Genomic DNA, 26,338 nt, shown 5'->3' with positions numbered 1-26,338 from the left:
TAGCAAAGATGATAATCTAATTAGGCAAGGTCAAGCAGCCTGCAGACTACTACAGACACAGCTTCTTCAGAAAACCACTTTTCACAATCCTATCATTATGTCACCTTATTAATGTTTTGTAGTGCTCCACTTTTTACACTGTTAGTGAAATGAATAAAGAAAATGCTTAATCGTTTTCCCCTCCCTGTGTCGACCCCTTTTACGTGTTTATTCCTATACCTTAAGTTGATTTGCATTCCAGAGATTTTATTTATGCTTACTACCCGGCTTTGTCATATGTGAAGACAACTGTCTTAGTTAGGGTTTCTATTGCTGTGAAGAGACACCATGACCATGGCAACTCTTATAAAGGAAAACTTTTAATTGGGGCTGGCTTATAGTTCATCATGGTGAGACATGGTGGTATGCAGGCAGACATGGTGCTAGACAGGTAGCTGAGAATTCTATATGGAACAGGAAGTGAACTGAGCCACTGGGCATGGCTTAAACATATATGAAACCTCAAAGCCTGCCTTCACAGTGACACATGTCCTCAAACAAGGCCATACCTACTCCAACAAAGCTACACCTCCTAATACTGCCACTCCCTATAATCTTATGGGTGCCAATTACATTTAAGCTATCACATTCCCCTCTCTGGCCCCATAATAATAATATAATAATGCAAAATGTGTTTAGTCCAACTTAAAAAGTCCCCATAGTCTATCACAATCTCAGCAATGTTTAAAAGTCCAAAGTTCAAAGTCTATTCTGAGATTCATTCAATCCCTTAACTGTAATCAACTGTAAAAATCAAAATTAAAAAAAAAAACATAGTGAGGAATTATTGAATCAAAGCAAGATGAAAAACCATCTGGGGAAACTCCAAACAGAGTCCATCTGATGTCAGAATACTCTACAGATCTCCAATTCCTTTCAGCTTGTGAAAAACACAAGCTGAAAAAAACCACACTTATTTTTTTTTGGGGGGGGGCTGGTTCCACTCCCCGTTAGCAACTTTCCACTGCAGGTATCTCACAACTCTGACATCTTGGGGTCTCCAAGGTAATCCATGTCTCACGCAATGGCCTTTCTAGACCTCCCTCCATTCCGGGATACCCCTGATATATGCCTGGCCTATGCAGCTTTCGGTATCATGGAAGAATATTTTGTAATCCCTCCCTCTTTAGAATGAATTCTTCTTCCTCTCTTTTATTGTTTTTTTTCCCCCAGCACCAGGAATGAATTTCTACTTCTTGTCTAAAAGTCTTGCTTGTTCCTGCCAAAAATTCTCCTGTTTCTACATACATAATAGTATACTTATCATGCTCTCCATCTCTGTTTTTTGGTATTCCAGTTCTCTCAAATAAATCGTTCACTGAAATTTGAAATTCTAGGTCTTTTGTAACTGTTGTACCAACTTCTTTGACATTAGCCTGATATATTTCTATTTTTCATTGCTTTTCTGTCTGCATCCATTTCCTTCTTTGGAAACCATAGAAGTTGTAACTGATAGACCTTTTCTGACTATTCCTCCTGTCACACAAGGGTACAGGAGAAAGAAAATTTTCCCTTTGCACACTCAAATTTTACTAGACTAAGCTAGCAAGCAAAGTTAACTGAGAGAAAAGTCATATAATTTAATATAGCTTTATATGGTGCTGCATATTCTGTGTTGTTTAGTTTTATTTTCTACTGCTTTTTGTGAGACGGGATCTCCCTGTGTAGTCAGGCTGGCCTGAGTCCAACATCTTACTTCTTACTGTGTCCTGGATTGACACGTGTGCTTACACATTCATAAGTAATTTGCCTTTTGTTTCTTTTTTGTGAGGTATTGAGATGGAGCACATGTGTATTTAAGAGGCAAGTAATTGTATAGTGAATTCCCACAAAAGCAACATATTTTAAAAATATTTTCAGTTTGATAAGTAACTCCATTTTACCCTTATGGTATTATGTAAGAGATTATAGCTACAACGTTAATTTTTTGTTATTATTTTTTTTTCTATTTTATCTTTACCAGTGGCTATGCACTCAGTAATAATTTAAACAGAATAGTTTAAACAAAAAAATTGTAATCTTTTTAAATTCTTGTGAAGATGCTGTTCATTATCTTGGTAGCAATTCATTTAAGTTATTTGGTATACTTAGTAGATCAGTCTTAAAGTAATTAAAATCAGTGAGCTGATTTTTTAATATATGACAATGAGACAAATTTTATGGTATGAGAAAGCAAAATGAATGATATAAAGTTAATTTGCTATCAGTAACTCCTTTCCTTCCTTCCCCATGTAGGATTTAATTTGAAAGTGAAATCTTAGTTCAGCTATTTCTTTGGGAAATTTTGTATTCTTAAGTAATTATATATGAAAAGAAGCTCTTTAGTTAAAATGGTAACAATGTACCACTTCTTGATAGACATTTTCTTAATTTTCCATTTAAAATTAAAACTAAACAACAATGGAAAGATAACAATAAACCATTTGTATGAGTCCTGTGAGGAATTCCCACTAATTACTCAGCCGATGTGACCAGACTGGAAACATGTTTTTTGTCCTTTGTTGACTCAAGCCCAATTAAAACATAATTTATGTGGAAAGAAGAAATAATCAGAAACTTATTTAATGTGTACCTATGAGAATGCTGAATATGTGCCACTTCCTAGTTGAATACTTTCACACTCATCATAGGAATCCCAAACTATTTTTCTGTTGAATGAATGTATAGTAATTGCTTTTCAAGGACTGGATGTGTATAATGCTTGGCAATCTCTTATTACTACTCTTGCATTCTTCTTGAAAAAAAAATCTGGACTTAAAATAACTATAACTGTGGGAGAAAACGTACCCAAAATGATCCCATCAAGGAAGTATGCGATCGTGTGGGACTATATGGTCATGGACTATATGGAGAGAGTGGTGGCAGAGATGAGAAGCATCCACATCAGTTGTGGTATAAGCAATTGATGGGGCTAGAATGTATCAATTAACCAGAAGATAGAATTCATCTAATGGAAAATTTCCATGGATGTTTATAAGTGGGTCAGTGCATATGAGAAAATATCCTTCCTGCACTTAACATGTAGATACTTGTTTAATGCAGACAGTTGGCCCCAAATCTGTATGTTGATCTTACTGTACATTTAAGTCTGCGTTATAGAAGAACCTCTATTAATAATCACTTAAGAAGAATACATCTCCCTTAATTTTAGAATTATAAGAAAAATAGAAAGATGCAAGTGAATAGCCAATCTAGATATATTTTGTCCTACTAAGCTACCATTCAAGGATGATTCAAAACATTTAAACCTAACAATGAAATTGAGACAGCTTAAAACACAGGTAATTGTTAATGAAACTAAAGAAAGATTTAATTGTAGGCTAAGGAAACTGAATTTATTTAAAAAAAAGAAACCTTAGAATCCATGTACAGTGTTTGGTAAAGTAATTGGTAAACATGGATAAATCTCATGAACACTGGATATAGAATAATGTTAGTGACTCATAGCTTATAGCAGGTAGGCATGGTGGCTAAGCAGCAAGCTGAGAGCTCACATTTCAATAGTTACTATAGAGTTGCTAGAGGTTCATGAAAATAATGGTATTGTTATTATTATTATTATTATTATTATTATTATTACTATTTTTGGTTTTTCGAGACAGGGTTTCTCTGTGTAGCTTTGCGCCTTTCCTGGAACTCACTCTGTAGCCCAGGCTGTCCTCGAACTCACAGAGATCCGCCTGCCTCTGCCTCTCGAGTGCTGGGATTAAAGGCGTGTGCCACCGGCGAGTATTTCTATATGTTTAGTATCATCAAATTCATTGTAGCATGTCATTTCAGAAAAAAAAAATTTCCTTGAATTAGTAATATTAATCTATATCTGTCAATAGAGCTATTAGTTAACATGGAATATGTAGTCAATTTTCATTCTTTATGAAATCAGGAAATTCAGTAATGAGAAGATGTTACAACACAATAATGAATCTGTGACTTTATTTACTGATGTGCTTGTAAGACAGATGATCTTCTGTCTATAAGAACATAACTAAAGAACTGGAGAGGACAAAATTTCAATTAGCACTTGTGACTTGGAATTTTGGTAAAGAAATTTCCATGAGTTTTTGGAAGTATGGATAATAAATTGATCAGCTGTTCTCTGTCAATTTAATTTTCATAGATTGATGTTCAATAAAAATATTTTGACAGATACGTGGGTATTAATTAGTATATAAGTGTAGTTTTTCACATTCAGTAGCTCATTTTCAAATGAAGAGCTTGTGTTTACTCTTTGGGAGTAATATAGCTAAAAATTAGCTAGAAGGTAAAAGTAACTTAATATATTACTTGATCACTCCCATGTTTGATGCACTTTTATATCATGGAAAATTAAGTAAATTAGTTTGTCAAGTTATACTCTGTAATGAATATGGGATTTTAGAAATCCTGAACTTTTCTCTATTTTTCCATAGGAAGACTATAGATGTGAATAGGAGCATCAGATTTTAAGTAGACAAACCCAAGCTTTATATATTTTTGTAATGAGATTTATGTTAAATATTGTACAAATTATCTTGAATAAAATAGTACTAACTTTCATATTACTTTGGTTACTAGAAGAAATCAGTGTGTTACATGATTCTCCAAATTCATTCATACTCTTAAGTCATGGTTGGTCCATACTGCATTTTTGGACAGTTCAAAAGTAAAAATGGAAGGTCACATGCCTTTTCCTAATATTTAAAATTTGTGAACAAAACTAACACATTTTATAGAAAATACACTGCTCCATTCTCCGTTGACAAGTAGAACTTTTTACCACCTGGAAGATGAAGTGTAATTGTAGAATTTTGGACTCAGAGTTTTGTATGAGAGTTACCAGCACAGGATATTTGGGCTCTAATCAGTTTTCCTCCCTCCATCAACCCTAACACAAATGGCAATGGTTTTGATGTTCAGGCTTGTGAATATTTCAACTAACACACTTAATCTTTCTCCCTGGCTTCCTCATGGTGGACATTCATTATTACTCTACAATCCTTTGGTCAATCAGCATGAAAACAGAGCTAAGGAAAAGTCTCATGAAGATATAATAATGTCTCAAGAACTTGGAGCATCAATGCAGTTGGGCTCTATGTAGGGCTATCATTTAGCCTCTATTCCATGTGTGTGTGTGTGTGTGTGTGTGTGTGTGTGTGTGTGTGTGTGTGTGTGTGTGTGAAAGGAAACCCAGACTATGTCTTGAAAACAAATAGTGTGAGAAATAATCACTGAAAGTAATGTGGGAGAGTAGGAGACAATGTAGAGAAGTCTGGGCATTGCTTGCAGTGCTTGGATTACATTGTAGAACTAGATGACCTATCTAAAATAAAAGAACAGATTCTACAGCAGCACAATGTTGGAAATATATTTCTGTTTTGGAAAGAAATGGTTTACTTCTAAGGGAACACACACACACAGACACACATCCCAGAATCAGCCTGTTTTTTACAACATGATAGTCACTTGGGATGTTTAAGGCAAAGAAACAGAATTTTTTTTTCAGTAAATCTTTTAAAAAACAATATTTTCATGAATTCTACTGACAAAATGATTTTTTTTAGATTTGGAGGGAAAGAGTTTAACCCTTTATTTTTGCACTTAATGATTTAAATTATAATATAAACATAAGAATGAACTTAGCTTTCACTTTAATGCTAATCATTAGTTATGAGATATTTATATCAGATGGAGAAGTCGAAAAATGTTTGGATTAGAGAACCCTAAGGTCACAAAAATATGGGAGGTAAAACTGGATCATTTATATATCCTCTTCATTTATTCACTGAGTTAAATGGAGCCACTTGACTGGTTCTGACCAATTAAATATTTCAAATTAATTTGATTTTGAACACTGAAAATCCCTTGAAATACTCATTCCTCTTGCCCAGATTTGCCATCCAAAATGTAAGAATAAAGCAGCATAGTGATATTTTTCAAAACATGGAAACCCTATTTACTTTTTAGAATGGTGGTTCTCCTCCACAAAAGTAAGCAAGATGCCTTCTCTCATTCAAATATAACATTGTGTGATAGGATTTAGACAGATATGTAACATTAGAGATACCTAGTCTATTCTAAGTAGATTCAATTTCACAGAATAATATTAAATATTGCATGCCAAATTTTGGGTCTTATGATATTTAAAATGACTACTCTTTTTAAATTATTTTACTAGCTTTAGAAGGAACTGTTTCAATTCCTCTACGATTTGCTCCCCTTGGGCCTGGACGATACCCTTGTAAAATTTTGTTGTTATCAAGATACGATGTGCGTGTGTATGTAATTGAAGGTATAGTAAATGAAGAAGAACCAGAGGCTGAATTGTTGTTTAAAACACCAGCATTTGAACCCCTTACACAACATATCCCAATAGTAAGTGAAACCTATTTTTTTTTGTGGCTATTTTCTTGTTTTCCTGGGGCTTCTGGCCATAATACATGGCTCTGTATAAGTACTAAATATTAAGAGGAAATTACATCATATCTCTCTAAATATATAGTGTAAAACTAGAGAAAAAACATTTTTTTTGCCTATTTCTACCTTGTCTGTGCAGTATTACAAATTCATACAAAAGATATAATAGCCAGGAAATAGCATTTTTACATTTAACTGTGGACCCCTGTTACTTGTGCTGGACTGAATAAGCATTTCTCCTAGAATCATAGGCCACAGCTTGTGGGGGTGAACAGTTTCTTTCCTGAGTATGATGATTCCTATAGAATGCTATAACTAAAAAAGACAATCTAAAAATATCTAAAGTTTTAGGACCCATTACATAGGTCAGGATATTTCTTTAGCACATTATGGTTTTTGGGGTTTTTTTGTCTAAATATTTATGCTTTTAATCTATTTTTAAAATAGTATTGAATAGATTATCAGGGAGAACGTCCAAATGTATTACCATGCAGAAATGTGGAAGCCATATTCAAGCTCAAAGAGGAACAACATACTTAAGTTCATATAGAAGCTGAAAGAATGATTGGATTGTAGGCTTCTAGAGAAGGGAGGTGATGACTGTCTAGGTAGGTTGAGGGGAGACTATGTGGAGGAAGCAAAGTTTCTCTTACTAAGTAGATAATGTCTCCCAGGTGGCAGCATTCTACGGTAATCCCTAACCAGGACATTCATCAAACCCTCTTGTCTTGTCTTCCTGTGAAAAAATCTTCGCAAGCCAGAAAGGGGTAGAGCCATAGAAAAGCCTCTACATGTGTCTACTGTTCACTAGTGCAAATCTTCCTTATAATATGTTGGTTTCTTTTACAAATGGTCAACTTTTCAGACACAATTCTGTTTCTATTTTCTCTGAATATTCATCTTTAAATAGTTGAGAAATAAATTTCAAGATTCCATATTTTGGGATTCCACACCTACTTTTGTTGTCTCAAATTCCTCCTAACCTCTCATTTTGAGATTCACGAGTTTATTATAATTGTATTTTAGGATGGAAGTTGTTTTTTCTCGCTATTTCAGGATTTCTTCCTGAATATAAATTCAGTTACAAAGCAAGCATCATTTCTGTTGAACCTATTTGCTTAAAACTGTGTCTGTGATATCCTTAAACTCTCATCACATACCCAGTAAAAGTTATTTCTTTCTCCTGAAATCACCATGCTAAGATACAGACTCTCAGATCACTACTCCAAATTCTGTTGACTTTAACTGAGATGGGTTCATAGGTACTAAGAAAAATCATTGTCCCTTATTAGACCAAGTGGCAATACAGCTTAGAAGTAGGTATTTTAATTTTAGCAGAATTTCTGTATTTAGAGTAATTAGTTTTGCTCCTTTAATTACTAAAGACATGACCCAGTCAGACTGATGTACAAATACCTATTCTGATAAGACATATGACCTTTGTGATCTGAAAAATTTATCACCTTTTATTTTTCTTGATCAGTAATAAATTGTATCATCTAGGATCATTTCACCATTGTTAAATTGGCCATTTGTTATAAATTATCATAATTTGGTCTTGAGTAAGCCAAACAAATTAATTTCTCTAGATATTAAATAATGCTTGGATAGACCTATCAGGCAATGTTTCTGTTATTACTTAAAAAATAGAGGTAGTCTTTAAGAGTTGTTCAGATGTTGTTTTTTTTAATGTCATTTCCAGATTTGTACTCTAGAACACATGGAATAATTAATAATAATTGAAGTATTTTAATCAAATACTAATTCTGACAACTGCATTATTATTATTATTATTATTATTATTATTATTATTATTATTTAAAAATAATTAAAATACCCTGCAGAGATATGTGTGATTTTCCTTATGTGTTTCATTCTGTGATTTTCATTTGGTTGATTCTATACTTCTTCCAAACCCATCTCATCTCTCAATTCCCCCTTTCCCTGCTGGAAATTTTTAAAATTCTTGTCCATGCTTGGTAACTGCTCTACTACTGACCATATATCCAACCCTTGACTTTTTGCATCTGGGTCTAATTATGTGGGTTAGGCTGGCCTTAAAATTAGCAATATATCCCAGGCTGCTATGAAACTCCAGGATACACATGCTTATACTAGAGTACTTGCATAACCATGCCCAACTTAATTGTATTTTTCATGACTTAAGAAATAAGACTTAGTATGTAATTCAATTTTGCTAACATCATTGTTCTAACATATGTCTGTTTCCATATTTTAGAAAAATGAAACAAAGAAACCTTGGAAATTTCTAGTTAAAATAGAAGGAGAGTGGTTTTATGGACCTCCAATTTTACATGTTGGTCCTGGTGAAACTATCCACTATCCTTTGACATTCAAACCCATTTTGGAATGTGAAATTATGGTATGAAACCATGGATTCTTCCTTACATTATTAATATTTAAATGAACAAATGTATAGATGCAGTTAATGTAATTCTATAAACATTGACTAACAATTTGTATATTCTATAAATGTGACAGTTTTACTTAAAATGTTTTAAAGGCCAATATTTATCATGTCCGAGTGCTGTTGTCTATGAATATTTATATCTATGTTATTTTCAGAAAGTGTGCTCCATGATATACAATCATTGTTCCTATTCATTAAGTCAGTTGCTACATCTGAAAATTGTCCCTTAGCAATATTTCTTTGACAAGGTGGTAAATTATTGCAATGTGTGAGAATGCTTATATATAATGAATAGTGTCCAGAAAGATAAAAATTAATAGCATTTCATTAGTGCATTCGTTGTTTAATAAAATAATTTTATGTGAACTGGAAATGAGTGACTAACAGTTTCTTACAACCACGTTTTGGTGCTGAGACTCAAGATGAATAGGATGAGAGATTGTTTGGTATTGAATTATGACTGCTATTAGAGAGTTGAAAATTGTCTTGTTTATCATAGGGTAAACTTACTTTACAAAATGAAGTAGATGGTATGGCACACATCGTTGAAATAGATGGGATTGGGACAAAACCCCTGGCCTTGGATCATGTTGTTATAAACTGCATAGTGGGAAATGTGACAGATAAGTCCATAATAGTGCCTAATTATACTAAAAGTCTCCTGACATTTAAGGTAAGACATTTTTAGTAAGAAAATACTTCCTTTTGAATACACTTGAAGTTATATGAAATATGTTAATCATGTGAAAATTTTAAAACAATTTTACCTAATGATGTAAAGCAGTGGCACATAGGGAGATGGTTATAGTTCTCCTTTTTTGTTATTCCAACAGCTAATAAATTTAATTTTAATTATTAAATGGGGTTAGCATCAAACAAGTCTGTTGTTGTTGTTTTTACTTTGTTTTCTATTTTTTAGTCCTTTTTTGATAGGACAAGTTTCAAGATAGTTTCAAGAAAATGTAGAAGCAAAATTATTTTTTTTAATATTTTAAAATAGGGTATCTCTTTGTAGTCCATGCTAACCTCAAACTCAAGATCCTCCCATCTTAATCTTCTAAATGCAGGAATTGCAAGCATATGCCACTGTGTTGGTGGGAAAGGCATAGGTCATTGGGGATAATCTGTGCTCAATCTGCAGAAGACTCTGAATTTAATCCTCAGCACCGAAAATAAAATCAAAATCCAACTCTTAGTTTTAACCTACAAATTGTAATGTCTCCAATGTGTTCCTCAAAACAAGCCTCATCCATCAATTGTAGGTGCCTACATTCAACTTGAGAGGAGATGACATAAGTGTGGAAACTCCCTGTGCTTGTCCTATGCTCCTTTTAAATCTCAAAAATATATATTTTGGTTTACTTCTTACGAGATTTCAAAGAATATTTTTTGTAGTAAATATTATAAGCTAAAATCTCCTCTTGTCAACTAACTAAAACCCTTCAGTGTCATCTCTTAACTTCAGGATGTAGTCTGTAGTTCCTGATATATCTTTTCCTCATCACACATTATTGTCCTGTTAACTGTTCTTCACAGTGTGAGTATAATATATTCATATTTTCTCTCTCTCACCTCTTTTCTCTCCCTCTCCCCTTTACCTTGCCATTACTCTGCCTTTCCCTCCCTATTCCTTCTACCCTTTCTTTCCTATCTGCCTTAACTCTCACTTTCTCACATCCAGGGCTTTGTGCATGTTACGCAGATGTACCATATCACCTCAGGGACAATGCTTTATATCCATGTTTTTACTCATAAGGCCTAACATCGAGGCCTTGAGAAGATAATAGTGCTTAAATTTTTTTGTTTTAGAAACAAATGAAAACATAAAGGGTGAGTTCAAGGAAAGTCTGGTCTACAAAGTGAGTTTCAGGACAGATTCCAAATCTGCACAGGGTAACCCTGTCTTGAAAAACCAAAAAAAAAGTTCTTTTCACAATCAAAGACAATTCCATTTATATTCAAGTGTTTTATCTTCTATTTAAATCATTTTGTAACCAAGCTCCAGGAGTCTAGTCAAAGAGAGAGAAGAGGGATTCTATAAGGAAGGGCATCAAGATCATGATGGGAAAACCTACAGAGACAACCAAACCAAACTAGTGGGAACTCATGAAATTTAGATCAATAGCTGTGGAGTAGATACACACATAGACACACATACATACACATAAATCAAATGAAAATGTAAGTCTCTAAAATGTTTTAAAGTGTTAGATTTAATTATTATGAATTCATCATAATAGACAAACATATAGAGACACAATTAACTGAAACTTTAATCAAGGTTGTGCCAAAATTCTGCTTAAATATTCTTCACATACTGTGTTATTACTGAAATGCAAATTCACCAAAATAGTTCTATTTCTTGTACATCAAATTCCACTAAAAATTTCCTGCCATCTATAAAAGATACTGATATTTTCTGATCATCAATAATTAAGTAGCAACAGAAAATAACATTTCACTTCTGCAAAAATTATTTCCCTTGTTCTGATTTTCCATAAGCCTCTTCTCAGTTTTTTTCTTTTCTTGAATAAAGCAATTTTCTGACTTCCATTTCAATGAAAATCAATGTTTGATGGAAGTAATTAAATTAGAATACATTTTTATGCAGTAGCTTATGACATTAACTCATATAAAGTAGTGTAACATGATAAAACAAAGAATATATTTTCTTATTGACATTACCTAATTCTTATTTTCCAATCCACTTTTCTAGGTAACTTCAGATCTAGAAATAGTGTGGGGAAATTCCTATATCACCATAGAACCTGACAACTCAATTCCATACGCTCTCCATGTATGCCCTTGGAAACGTGGAGATTTCAGAGGTATTATATCTTTAATAAAATGTTATTATTAGTTACATTGCCAGGAGGGAAATGTGATAATAATAAATTCAACAATAATACATTGTTCTTTGGGTAAATGATAAGAGGGAAAGTTTAATTTGTCATTGCACTCTTTATCGAAAGAGAGTTTCAGGGAATGCATTTTATGGCAAGTATTATTTTATCTTGGCAAGTTCAACTATCTGTAGAAGAAATTTCTAGAAGTTGAATACTTAGTTAATGGAGTTTATATTTGAAACTTAGGAGATACTTTGAGATAACACTACCAAAATATGAACTCTAAGGTATTCTACAATAATGCCTTTGGTACTATAGGAATGGGTATTATAAACCTTCTACATGTACTCAATTAACATATAGAAATAGAGTTAATGTTTAGTATGTATGAAGTACTTTTTATCTCTAATAAAGTATTCATTTATATAAAGTTACCAGTGATACGTGAGCAGAATTATCCTACTGAGAAAATTGTTATATATTCAATAAACATAATGTTAGAAGTGTATTAAGCTTATTATTATTAAGTGTATTAAGTGCTTATCATCATTTGTTCCCTGCAAGTACTGACTTCTTATCCCTGTTTGCCTTGATAAAGACTATCTCTGCAAAGGGCCTATTAAAACATGATAAAATTGGAAAGTGTCACTGTATTACAAGCCTCTCAATGGAGTAATTTATTTTACTGTTGGAGATAAACCAGAAAATGTGAAATGATAGGAAATTTTAATTTCAAGTTTCAATCTGATTGTGTTTTTTCTTTTCACATTTTAAATCATACTACTTGGTAGGTTTCCTTAAATTTACAATTTTAATTAGTCTTCAATAAGAGAAAATAAATTGTTCATAAGTTTCAAATTATTTGTTTATTTGTTTCCCTTTTTAATGATAGGCTCTTTGCACATAATAAACTTCTCATTTCACTTTGCAAATTGTGTTTTTGAAGCTACACACTCATACAAATCCATATGTATTTTTATAAAATATAATAATTCTTAATTTCCTGTTATATAGAAAACTGTGGGTTTTGTTGATTATTAAAGGGAACTGTAGCTAGAGTTTTCCTGCTTGGCCACAGTCAGGACAAATCTCTCTCACCTGCCAGTCCCACAGCCTCAGACCCGACCAAGTAAACACAGAGACTTATATTGGTTACTAACTGTATGGCCCTGGCAGGCTTCTTACTAACTGTTCTTACAGCTTAAATTAATCCATTTCCATTAATCTATACCTTGCCACATGGCTCGTGGCTTACTGGCATCTTCACATGCTGTTTGTTATCGTGGCAGCTGGCAATGTCTCTCTGACTCAGCCTTCCACTTCCCAGCTTTATTCTCCTCCTTGTCCCGCATACACTTCCTGCCTAGCCAATGGCCAATCAGTGTTTTATTTATTGACCAATCAGCAACACATTTGCCATACAGAACATCCCACAGCAGGGAACCACAAACCCTTGAATATCATTTAATGCTTATAAATTCCTTAACAAAAAAAAAGGCCTTTCAATTGACATAGATGGAGAAAACAAGATATTTCATGATAAATCAAATTTAAAACAATATCTATCCACAAGTTCAGCCCTACAGAAGGTACTGGAAGGAAAACTTCAACCAAAGGAAGTTAAACTACACGCATGAAAACAAAGGCAATAGATAATCTCACAAAAAATACAAAGAAGGGAAATGCACGCATGCGCACACACACACACACACACACATACACACACACCTACACACACACATTCATGCAGGCATGCACGCACATTCTGTGTCCTCTCCCTCCCCCACCACTCTCTCCCACAAACACAGAAAAGTAAATTAATACATACAACAAAACAAATCATTTGAAGAAGCCATTGAGGTGGCTCAGCATATGAAAACACTGGCTCCAAGCTTGATGACCTCAATTTAATCCCTGTGATCCCTGTGATGGAAGGAGAGAACCTACTGAATCTTGTTCTCTGCCCTTCACACATTCACTGTGGCATATTTGTACTCACACAATACACTTGTACTCAAATAATAATAAAGAAATGTAAACATTGTAAAAGTTCTTTGTCCAAAGACTTTAAATTATTCAGGCTATGAAAAGGATTAAACAATTATATTTAGTATGCCTTTCCCATATGTAATCATTTTGCTGATGTTAAGGAGGCTATAAATTTTCAGAACATGGTTTTGATAGTCATATTTCATGAGTCACCTGAGTGCCTCAGCACATTGACTGTGTTATCTTTTGTTTTGGCTAGAGCTAGAATACAGGTTTGTTAATTGTTTTGTGCTTTACCATAACATACAGCATATAATGATAGATATGATGTGCCTCCTGACTTCCATGAATTTATATCTCATTGTGGGTCTAAATAGCTATAAATCAGTCTATAATTTGATACACTGAAATTTTAATCATTGGCACAGGAAGCAGAAAATGGGTAGAAACATTATTCCCGAAGTGGGAATATGAATCAGCTTCAATAGAGGGTAATGGTTTGATCAGGACCTTAATGTATGTGCTGGGACTTCTATCAGCTAGTGTGATTGGGGAAGATATTCAAACAGTTGAAACATTAGTGGAAACACAGTGAACGTAGTTCATGTAAATCAAAAAATAAATTAATGTTATGGAATAAGTATGTGAATGGAATGCAGAATGACATATAGCTAGAAGACATATATGCAGATTTTCCTAGGTATAATCATATTGTATATCTTATTGAAGTGGTCTACTAATGCTTCTTCATATTTCTCTAAGTGTTAGGATTATGCCAAAGATAAAGTTTCAGCAGAGGGCTATAACAAATAAAATTTATTGAATTGAGATTCATTTAAATGCATTAAGAATTATCAATCACAAGCAGGCTAGGGTTGTAGACAAGAGGTAGAGTACCTGAGTAGCATATATAAAGCCCTCCATTTATGTCCATAGCACCACAAGCAAAAATATGCTTTAAGATTGTACTATGTCCTTTTTGGCCTTGTGGCCTGAAACTGTCTCTAAAATAATGTACAGTGATTTAGTTATATTTTATGCTCCATGTACTTAAAGTGGATAGATAGAGTGGTCAGGTACATATAATGGCAGGTAGATACAGGCGATACAAGCTAAAAGTAGACACAGTATCTGTAGATACAGTATAGTTGTGGAAGACCTTAGTTTAAGGTAGTTCTTAAGATGCTCTAACTATTGCATTAGAAAACTAATTCAGAGGACCAATTTTAAATAGTTTCTTGTCATAATAGTCTATTTAGTTTGTAGCACACACATGCTTGATATAGTATGATAAAATTTACTCTTTTTTTTTTTTTTTTGGTTTTTCGAGACAGGGTTTCTCTGTGTAGCTTTGCACCTTTCCTGGAACTCGCTTTGGAGACCAGGCTGGTCTTGAACTCACAGAGATCCGCCTGGCTCTGCCTCCCAAGTGCTGGGATTAAAGGCGTGCACCACCACCGCCCGGCAAAATTTACTCTTATTATCAGTGATCTTTAGTAATCTAGTGAGTCTAGAAGGCAAGTGGGTAGCGATGATCAATTCTGACAGTAGAGCATAATTTAGCTGCCAGAAAACACACTTCTCAATAGAACTAATTCCTTTCACCCCAGAAGCCATCAGCAGTCCAGAGCTCATCAGTTAGGGATGAAGAGTGCTCAAGAACAGCTTCTGAATCTGTGCTAGAATGTTTACTTGATCTCTTGCAGGGGGTTTGGCAGTAGGATCAGAATCCATCCCTGGTACATGAGTGGGATTTTTTGCAGCCCACTACCTATAATGAGACACATCAGGAAGCCGTGAGGGAGGGGGAAGGGCTTGAACTTTCCTCTACTGTGTGTGCCTCCCCATGGGAGGCCTTGCCTTCTTGTGGGGGGGGAGTAGGGGATGAGTTGGGAGGGCGAGGCTGGGGGGGGCGGGAGGAGGGAAGAGGGGGGTCTTTGGTGTGTAGAATGAATGGAAAAATTTTCTTAAAGCATGAACTAACAGTGGAAGGAGAGATAAGATTGTGATTATGAATGTCCCAATTCTTGTCAGTTTTTCATCTTGTGTCTTTCACTGTGGTAGGAACAAAAACATGTTCTACTGATGATAGTAAAATGTTACATGTTAAAGATAGTGAAAACTCATACAAACAATAATTCTGACCAGAAGAACCCATGGACTATTCCTGTAGTTTAATGATATAGTGCCAAACGTAGAAAATGAAATCTATTTCAAAAATTTTGGTCTAGGGTTTAGAGTTAAAAAACAATTACCAATTTAACATTGCGGTACAGTAAACACAAACATAGACATGCGACCGTGTACATCACTAAAAATGAAACTAAAACAAATCTAGTAAGTATATTCTTCCCTTTACTACATAGGGTTTCCTCACAGATTTTGATGACTCATTACAATATTTTAGATGCTGACCATGAATGGCCATTTAAGTTTAAATTTATTAAAGCCATACAGCATTCTCCTAGCTGCATGTTGCTAGATCTTCCATATTTGGTACACACATGTAGAAAGTTACCTTATTTGCACAAACTTTGGTTGTGTTAGGCCTGGCTCTTTTTATTATGTTGTTATATTTGCTTTTGCTATGTGCTCTTTCTATTGTTCCATTATATTCCATTGTGTTCTAAGAATCTCCTGACTTAGTATTGTGTTGAAAAACGAAGTTTAAACATTATAGTTGAGTCAGCCTGGGAAATACATATTTAAATATCTTTACAGAAGTAAAGTATTCATTGAGATTGTTACATATGAGTAAATTGGCAATAAAATGTATGGCTTTGACATGCAAATATTGAGACTAATTTTCGATAACAGCACTGTGTATTTTTGAAAAGTCTGATAATTAAAAATGTAAATGGAAGTTCTGAATATGTAGTTCAGTATTAAAGAGCTTTCCTCATATGTGCTGAGCAATCCCAGGTCCAGGAGAAAAGAAATAAAATAAACCATGTGTTATTGTTCTTAAATATTTACTCCGAACAAATATTACAACCTTAAGATGTAATAAGCATAAAATTTTTAGCCCTATACATTATATGTAGGTATGTGTACCTATTCATAGCACATCTCAAAACTACTTCCATAATTACTTATCACATGTGACTAATGGCTTCCATATTGTTCAACACAACTCTAAAGTTAAACATTTTGGGACCATTAGTCAGCTATTTAGGAAAAATCATAGTCTATAAACATCATAACACTTGTATGTCTCACTCAAATAACGTAAACAATAATAGGTCCAGCCTATATTCTTTACTCCCAGGGTCCATGGAAGAGTCTAACAACCAGCTGAAGATTCTAATCAGAGGGATATTCAAGGAATCTAAGCACACTGAGTTCTTTAGTCCATTTACTTTATTCTTCTAAGTCAATTCTATCTACACAGTTTCTTTTCTGTTCTCATACTTAGCTTCTCTAAGGCCCTTCTGCTGTTCTCTCATATCTATCTAGTTCTTTCCATCTTCTTCCTCTCCTTTGTTCCCCCCAAGCACATACATATCCATTCATTAACAACTTCTTAGTAATAACTACCAAGTAAACCCTCAAGGACAAGTATTCTGATAAGAGTCACACTTGTCAGAGACTTGGTCACCTTAATTGGTGATTGACAACAGCTGTAGGTTGTAAAAAGCTCTGGCTATCTCTTAAAGGGATAGCTACAAGGATTACAAGGAAAGAAATTAAACCAATGAGAGATTTAAGGAAAAGGAAAAGAATACATGCACTATTTTATGTGATTAATAATAACCAGAGCCCGGGTGGTGGTGGCACACACCTTTAATCCCAGGACTTGGGAGGCAGAGCCAGGTAGATCTCTGTGAGTTTGAGGCCAGCCTGGGCTACCAAGTGAGTTCCAGGAAGGGTGCAAAGCTACACAGAAAAACCCTGTCTCAAAAATAAATAAATAAATAAATAATAAGCAGACATGGTTAGTCAGTTAACAGCCTTTTTCTGTTAATCAACTGAATTTCAAGACCTATATATAATTAGTATGCTGAGCCTAAAATCTTGCATTAAAAACTGGTGTAGAAATAAATACAAAGTGTTAATTGTTTTTGAATTAGAGTGGGGAGGCGCTGGTGGAGGAACCTTATGGTGACATAGGTGCTATTGATCTCTTGAAGGACTAAGATATACCAAGGCCAGACACCTGCACTATCACTTCTGGTTCACTGTAGTTCTTCTGAAGGGTTTTGATCTAACAAGGCCAGGCACCTGCAATTCTGCTCTTTAAAAGCTCTATGAGGACACTTTATCTGGCCAATATTTACCTTGTCAGTGGCTAAGGATGGAGAGCAAGACCTTAAGTGTCTACAGTCCACATGGAACAATAAATAGATCTAGTATGAAGCATATTTTAGTATGTTTCTATTCATAAAAATTGTACAGTTAAATAAGAAACCATCCTCTAGACTATTATGGTCTAAATATGTCCTCTACTATTAAATGTGGACATAATCCACAATTATGTGTGCCCGTAAGATTGAGATGTAGTAATGAGATTACATGTACACGTAACATGGAAATGCATGGTAAATGGGGAGAATCATAGCTGTTATTGCACAAGAAATTTACAAGAGACAGCCAGTTCATTCAAAAGGCAGTAATTCCATAACGCCTTACGTGATGGTTTCCTCTAACAGAACCCTTAGTTCTGATAGGTTGACCTTCTGAACTCTAGTTGTCACTGCTGTATATAACATGGACTTTCGCTACCAGCAGCTATCAATACCCAAACAAGTGAAAATAATTTTTTCCATATTAGTCACTTCTTTCTCCTATCCAGGAGTAATGTGGACAGTGTTATCATACTTTCTGGCACTCTCTATCAACCAGGAATAATAAGGATATGAGTAAAGATGCTGTCTCTAGAGTACCTTCACTGCACTGATTGTTTGATATGTACATTTTATTTTAAATATCTGTTATGTACATATATCGTTTTATTTTGTTCCAAGATGATTGGTTTTCTAAAAACTTTCTCCAAGGAAACTACATTACAAGAATACATAATTCTTCAATTCACTATTAAGTAAAGCCTAAGAAAATTTTCAGGTTTTATGTAAGTTATACTTGTCTTTATATGTAGTAGAATACTATTAAATCCATTTATATAGTATTTATAGGCACTAGCCTAAACTATTTGATTATGATGCATGATTAGGAACACATGGTTAGTATGAAAATATTGTTTATCCTAAGCTGATACTGAATGATCACAGCCAATTTCTGAATTATATTCTAAATATAAATATATTAACCCCGGTTTTTAATATTACTGCCAGTTTTGAATGAGTCCAACTTAACAAAAATTTCAACAGTTAGAATTTTATAACACTGCAAAATATTTTATGTCTCAAATGTTTATGGGAAATAATAAACTTGGAATACTATGCAATTTACAATTATAGAAAAGAAAATAGTTTGTAAATGAGATAATAAGTAGGAATGTTATAAATGTCTAAGGACAAAATAGATAAACACAGTCATCCAGGATCACTAAGTTACTGAAAGCTAATGCAGACTAATTATTGGCCAATTTTTCTTATTATAGGAAGTCTGCTGAAAAACAACTAATAAGGGTTTGATAATGTTTCCTTGAGATTTCCATTAAATTGTTTTATAGCTTCATCATATTTAACTCTGATACTATCATTTAGAATATATGTTTGGTATGTAATTCATAGTAACTTTGATGTCTGAGACTAGCTGTTTCAGAAACTCCTTACTGTTTAACTTACATTCTGTACCACCTATGTGTTACAGGTGCGATTACGTTTTCTGTTAAGAGCAGAGATGAGGAAGATTCTCAGGAGGACACAGATCCGGAGAAAGACATCTCTTCTCAGGAAACACCATCAGATCCATCTACCATTATTTTTGAGGAATACTCAGGTAAACTTATGATAGTGAGTTTTGTTATTGTACTATGGAAATTCTTATCATCCTTTGGCTTTAAATTAAATATACACTTTAAGTGCATCATACATATCACAACTTGTGTTGTGTATGCCCATCAGAATATTGCATTATTTCAGATTTAATTTTATATAGGTTATTTTCTGAATTTCTGCTGCTCAAAAATAACAAGATTATTATACCTCACCACAAAGATTGTTTATCTTTGCATTAGTGCTAAGCTTTACCCACTTTTGTGTTATTAAATAAGGAATATATACTAAGTTTCTGATAAGATATTAATGTGTATATTGTCTTAATATTGTAGTATGATTTTCTTTTCAATATAGGGTATGATAGCAGTCTTTCTCATATCAAACAAACTTAATCATATTTTTTCTTATAAAGCTTAAACATTGTGAAACATAGAAGTATGAAGAAGAATATGTTAGTAAAGAATTGAAATAGTCAGAGTGTGTTTCCTGGAAAGTGAGTTATGTGAGTATCAGGGTTGTAATAGGGTGTTAGAGAGACACGGACCCAAAGATGCAAAACTCTCAAAGCAAAGGTGTATACCAAGAAAATTATTTGTTTTTTGGTTTACTTTTTCTTTATTCTTCCCTCATACAATACATCCCAACTGCATTTCTATTGAATGAATTTGTATTGCAATTCTTTAAAAAAGTAGAAGCAATAAATAGATGTCTTCTCTATTTGTCTGTCTCTCTTCTTTCTTTGTCGTCTCTGTTCCCACCCACATGCATGTGCACACACACATGACACATATCATACACACATACAACCTCCCCCAACACACATACAGGGCACCTGTGTGTTACAGGTGCAGTTAATTACATTGTATGATAAAATCAGAGAGAAGTAAGAGTATTAGAAAGAGGGCTGGAGAGATGACTCAAAGGTTAAGAGCACAGGTTGTTCTTCCAGAGGTCCTGAGTTCAATTCCCAGCAACCACATGGTGGCTCACAACCATCTGTAATGAGATCTGGTGCCCTCTTCTGGCCTGCAGGCATACATGCAGGCAACAGTGTAGTATACATAATAGATAAATAAATAAATACTTTAAAAAAAAAGAATTGTGCTCTCTGTCTCTCTCTCTCTGTCTCTCTCTTTCTCTGTCTCTCTGTCTCTGTCTCTCTGTCTCTCTGTCTCTCTCTCTGTCTCTGTCTCTCTCTCTCCCTCTGTGTGTGTGTGTGTGTGTGTGTGTGTGTGTGTGTGTGTGTGTGTATGTGAGTATAAAAAATAAGAACCTATCTGGCTAAGTGTGTTAGTGAACCATGCATTTAACCCTAGCACTTTGGAAGCAGATGCAGGAAGATCTAGGTTAGTTTGAGGTCAACCTTGTCTACACAGAAAGTTCCAGGCCAGCCAAAAAAGAACGTATCTGGACTTCCTCTATTCCCTCCACTCTCTAACTTATAGTTCTAGATGTGTCTCAGATCCATTTATTTTATGTATTTTATGATAGCTAGGTATTAGAATGGGCTGGAGTACAAGACAATATACTGCAGTACAAAATAGCATAGACTGGGGTAGTTCAATAAAATATGGAACTGTGTAATGTATACAGTGTTGTATGTCATTCATTGTCACATGAGATCACAAAAAGTGTATTTTAACACAATACTTTGCAGTGCCATGGAGATTTCAGAAGAGAAAGACACTGATAATAACATTATTGTGAGCCCCTAATTCACAGACAAACTGAGGAGAAAGGAAGTTAGTAACTTAACTATGTAATTCAATCTAGAATCATAGTTCTTGAAAGTTTTTTTGGTTTGTTTGTTTTTGGTTTTGGTTTTTCGAGACAGGGTTTCTCTATATAGCTCTGGCTATCCTGGATCTCACTCTGTAGACCAGGCTGGCCTCGAACTCACAGAGATCCTCCTGGCTCTGCTTCCCAAGTGCTGGGATCAAAGGCATGCGCCACCACTTGGCTAGTTCTTGAAAACTTTTAAACACAATATTGTTGTGACTATGTGTACAATTCACTCTTCACCCTGAGGTAGCTCAGCACTAGAAAACCAAAGAATCCAGAAATTAGAAGCTGTGCAAATGGAAACAACTGGACAGAAAGAGAATGAATTTGATGCAAGTACAGAACCTCTCTCTGAAGGGACTTTTTTTTTTTTTTTTTTTTTGGTTTTTCGAGACAGGGTTTCTCTGTGTAGCTTTGCGCCTTTCCTGGGACTCACTTGGTAGCCCAGGCTGGCCTCGGATTAACAGAGATACGCCTGGCTCTGCCTCCCGAGTGCTGGGATTAAAGGCGTGCGCCACCACCGCCCGGCCTGAAGGGACTTTTTGGCTGATGAAGATTGAAGTTTTGGTGCGAGAGTCTATATATCAACAGAGGCAGAATTTTCTGCCCTAAAGAAAAACGGGCAATGCTGACATAAACATCATCTCACTACTTCACCTAAACCTCTTTCTAGCTTTCTTTGAGTTAAACTGCAAGAATTTTTAAAACTCCCATGGTACCTGGGCCTAATACTCCTGAACCTCTCCTTAATTTAAATTCTTATATGACTACAAATGAACTGTTCATTGCAATGCATTATTTAGATGTTTCTTGGTATCAGTATATGAATGTTTTAGAAGGTAGGGTAAAGTATTTTTTATTCAGGCCATTAATGCTTGACTTAAAAGCTTCTTAAGTTTACTATGCTGGGGAAATGAATGAGTTACTGGAACAGGAATAAAACCAAGAGTGTTGCCTACTTGCCTGCCATACACAATGGGGCTTCTCTTACTGCTCACCACTGTAATGAAAGAACCTCCTGGTATTCTCAGATTTCCTGAGAAGTCCAAGAAAACTGACATTGTTGCCAGCCATGGTGGTACATGCCTAAAGTTCCATCATTTGGGACTCTGACGCATAAGGATTATGAGAGTTTAATGCCATCCTGTGCTTTAGTGAGTGCAAAGAAAAAGGGAAAAAATATAGAAATGTAAGGTCAAAAATGGTATGTTTATGGATTTCATATTTGTATAGAATTCTGAAGCCTATATTAATAAATACTTGTTTGTTGTTGTCTCTTTAGTTTTTGGTTTTTTTTTTTTTTCAGATGAGAAGGTTAAAAGTTTAAAAATCTGGTATCATCTTGAGATCCATAGCTCTCCTGCACCTCCTGTAGACACAATTGAACTTCACTGTACAGCTCTGGTAAGAGCCCCGTAATATTCATAAATTGCCATTTGAGAAATAGAGCTGTTATACACTAAGTTTCTACCCTTAAAATACATATTCCAAAGGAGTATACTGAAATTAATCAGTCAGAGTCACTCTAGACCTTCAATGCTTTGGAGAAATATCTTTTAGTTATTTGGCATCTTGTAGTGACTTCCCTACTTAGCATCTGCCTGCATATTTCAAGATTTGTTATGTAAATTTAACTTTAGCCTATCTCCTTATTCTGCATTTATGTGGTACAAGTGAAATTGTGCTCCCTAGACTCCAGCATGCATTCTTCCCAATACCCACAGTAAGATGTTTACTTTGAAAAGTATTTAGAGTCCTAGTGTGGATTTTGGAGTGCTGGGATTAAAGGAGTACGCCACCACTGCATGAGAAGATTTTCATGTGTTAATAAATGTGTATCCAAAACTTCTTAATAATTCAAACATCAATAGTCTAGATTTAAGTAAAGCAAGATGATGTTAATTGCTAATAATAGTCTAATTAGATATAATCATTGTATTGTTAGCATACAGAAATTTAAATTGATCATAATCAAATAAGTGTTATTTTCATAAAATCTTAAAGTTTAGCTCCTAATAATATAAAGTAAGAAAATATTTCTAATATTTTAAGTTTATAAGTTGATTATATCCCAAGATGTGTTCTGGATAAATCTCCATTGAGGCATAGAAAATACCCGATGAAAATGTTGACATGTATTCAAATGTAGCTTGCAAAAGCATTATCTTCTAAGTGGAAAGTTATTAGCTTGATGATGGTAGGATAATTTCACTCAATGAAAATGCCCTATTTCCATGGCCTAGTATTTGCAATAATGTGGATACTTAAAAGGCTATTTTCATTTATTTTAGATTTTAAAGATTTACTTGTTACTTTTATTTTATATGTATGAGTTTTTGTATGTATGTATGGATATTTTTCAGTGTCTGCATGCCTGGTGCCCTCAAGGCCTGAAATGGGTATTGGAACCCCAGGAACTCAAGTTCACGATAGTTATAAGCTGCTATATGGGTGCTGGTAACTGAATCTAGGTCCTCTGTAAGAGTGGCAGGTGCTCTTAACCACTGAGCTATCTCTCTAGGCCCACATAAAGGGGATTTTTAAACAGCATAAACAACCTCTTGATGTGTGAAATGATCACTGAATTAGAATTTGTCTCCTTTTTTTTTCCAGGAATGAGCTAATTATATTTTAATCTTTAGCAGCTGACAGGGTACACTGACATGGAAATGAGATTAGTCCCCACATGTCAAAAATCTAAAAACATCAAGTCAATTTAACAGGCCCTCTGGGCTTTCTATCTTTGTTTCTTCTCTTTTTTTTTTTTTTACTTCTTTTTTATTAAGAAAATTTTTTTCTTTCATTTTACACACCCTTAACAAAATGTGGTAGAAAAAAATTTAGACATTTAAGATATTAGGAAGCCAGGCGGTGGTGGCGCACGCCTTTAATCCCAGCACTCGGGAGGCAGAGCCAGGAGGATCTCTGTGAGTTCGAGGCCAGCCTGGACTACCAAGTGAGTGCCAGGAAAGGCGCAAAGCTACACAGAGAAACCTTGTCTCGAAAAACCAAAAAAAAAAAAAAAAGATATTAGGAATACAAGACAGTACCTTACTGAATATTTGTTTAGTATGATTAGGAAGATAAGCTGAAATGTATAAAAATTAGCAAACATACTTGCAAATATGAAATCACAAACACCTGTGCACATTCTCAATAAAATGTTTATAAAGGGTTTTTATTTTCTTGCAAGAGTTGCTAGGCCTTTGAGAAAATACTAATGAAAAAAATTGATATTTATTTTATGATGTTCATTTTTGAATGGTATAGAATCTTATACAGGTTGGCAATCCCACAATATTACAGTATTTATGTAGCTATGTACAATTTTAGAAATTACAAAGAAATCGCTATGTTTCTCTTACATCAAGACATTTCCAGTATGTTTTCATTTTTTTAACTTAAATAGAAATATTGCCCTTTCATGAGTTTATTACTTGCATAAGAACTGTAACTACTTACTCATTGTTCCACTTGTGATTAGAGGCAGCTTTGCTATTTTAATTAAATATTCATTTTCAACAGACGCTGATTGAAAAGGTTCTTTTTTTCAACTAATTCTATGTTGGAGGATATTGTCGAATGATGTTGCTTCTAATTCATTAAGTTTTTCTGTGCTTCTAGTCATAAAAGTGTATACTTTCTTTTACTTCTACAAAACCTAATTTAATTGAATGACTTTTTTTAAATATTCACAGCCAAACCTTGTTATGCTCCTTGAAGTAGATGCTTTTTAGTATTTCCAAGTATATGCTGAAAATTGTTTTCTTCATATAAATATCACTTACCCGTATTTTCAACTGCATTTGTTGGTTTGCTAACTCATTTGTGAAATGTTTTCCTTAAACCTAAGATCATAAGATATGATACTAAGATATCTCTGATTTCCAGCTGCTTCTCAGCTTTTATTGTATTTAATGTGATTTCCACATTTTCTTTACATAAGAATGAATAATCAATTTTTTCCTAAAATGGACTCAATATAATATTTGTATTCTAAAGGTCTTTACATTTATGCTTACTATAGGGTAAAGGAAAAAAATGCCATAGATTATATTCTCAGTAAACAGTAATAGAATGTGAAGACAGTAATTTTGATGATTTAAAGTATTTAGGATTTATTTTTTGGAATTTTAATATTTTTGAATTGTTTAATAGACAAATAAAATATAAAACATCTCCTATACACCATATAATTTGGATGTGGGAGACTCAGAGTAAACTACTTTTCTCCTAATGACATTTAGTAGCTCTAGTAAATAGCTTATGAAAATGTGCGTGAATAAAACTTTGTGCTACACATGAAAAGAGAATGCTAGAACAAATTCAAGGTGGAAGATGTTTAATGGATTTTTTTGCCAAGTTCAACTTTTTAAAATAATGAATAAAGATTTATTCAGATTTAACCTCATACTTTGGGAATTTGAAGAAAAAAATTACAACTGTTTTGAGATATTTATATGCACAATTGAAAAATATATATATAATGGGAATGAAAAGAGAAGATGAGATTGGACCTGCCCATCTCTTCACTTTTAAAATCATCAAATGGGGAGTATGTGTTAACGAGGTGACCACTTTACAATTATCTGAAAGTCTATAATTTTAATAAAAGTGCAGAAAGTAATGCCTTTTCACTGTATTGTGGTTGATATATTGTGTATCCTAATAAACTTCTCTGAGGGTCAGAGAACAGAACAGCCACTAGATTTAGACATAGAGGCCAGAAAATGGTGACACAAACGCCTTTAATCCTATCACTTGGGAGCCAGAGGTACATCTGGATTTCTGAGTTCAAGGCCACACTAGGAACAGAGCCAGGTGTGGTGGCACACACCTTTAATCCCAGCACTTGAGATCTAATGTCTTTGCTTGCGAAAGACATATGCCTTTAATTCCAGTAAGTGATGGCATGAAGCGGAAAGGTATATAAGTTGTGAGGACCAGGTACTAGAGGC

At 34.2% G+C, this 26,338-nt stretch overlaps 1 protein-coding gene across 1 annotated transcript in view; it reads left to right on the top strand.

The window, feature by feature from the left end:
- The window catches only part of Cfap47 (cilia and flagella associated protein 47), a 264,376-nt gene that overhangs the window by 165,184 nt on the left and 72,854 nt on the right, over nt 1–26,338 (top strand). Inside the window, exons 47-52 of the mRNA XM_059250611.1 lie at nt 6,194–6,390; nt 8,672–8,815; nt 9,363–9,536; nt 11,580–11,691; nt 19,471–19,599; nt 22,687–22,784. Of these exons, the coding sequence (XP_059106594.1) occupies nt 6,194–6,390; nt 8,672–8,815; nt 9,363–9,536; nt 11,580–11,691; nt 19,471–19,599; nt 22,687–22,784 (854 nt within the window). The remainder of the gene's footprint in view (nt 1–6,193; nt 6,391–8,671; nt 8,816–9,362; nt 9,537–11,579; nt 11,692–19,470; nt 19,600–22,686; nt 22,785–26,338) is intronic.

Source organism: Peromyscus eremicus, chromosome X (genome assembly GCF_949786415.1).
Source record: "Peromyscus eremicus chromosome X, PerEre_H2_v1, whole genome shotgun sequence".
Lineage (NCBI taxonomy): Eukaryota > Metazoa > Chordata > Mammalia > Rodentia > Cricetidae > Peromyscus > Peromyscus eremicus.
This window is presented reverse-complemented; position numbering and strand designations above follow the sequence as displayed.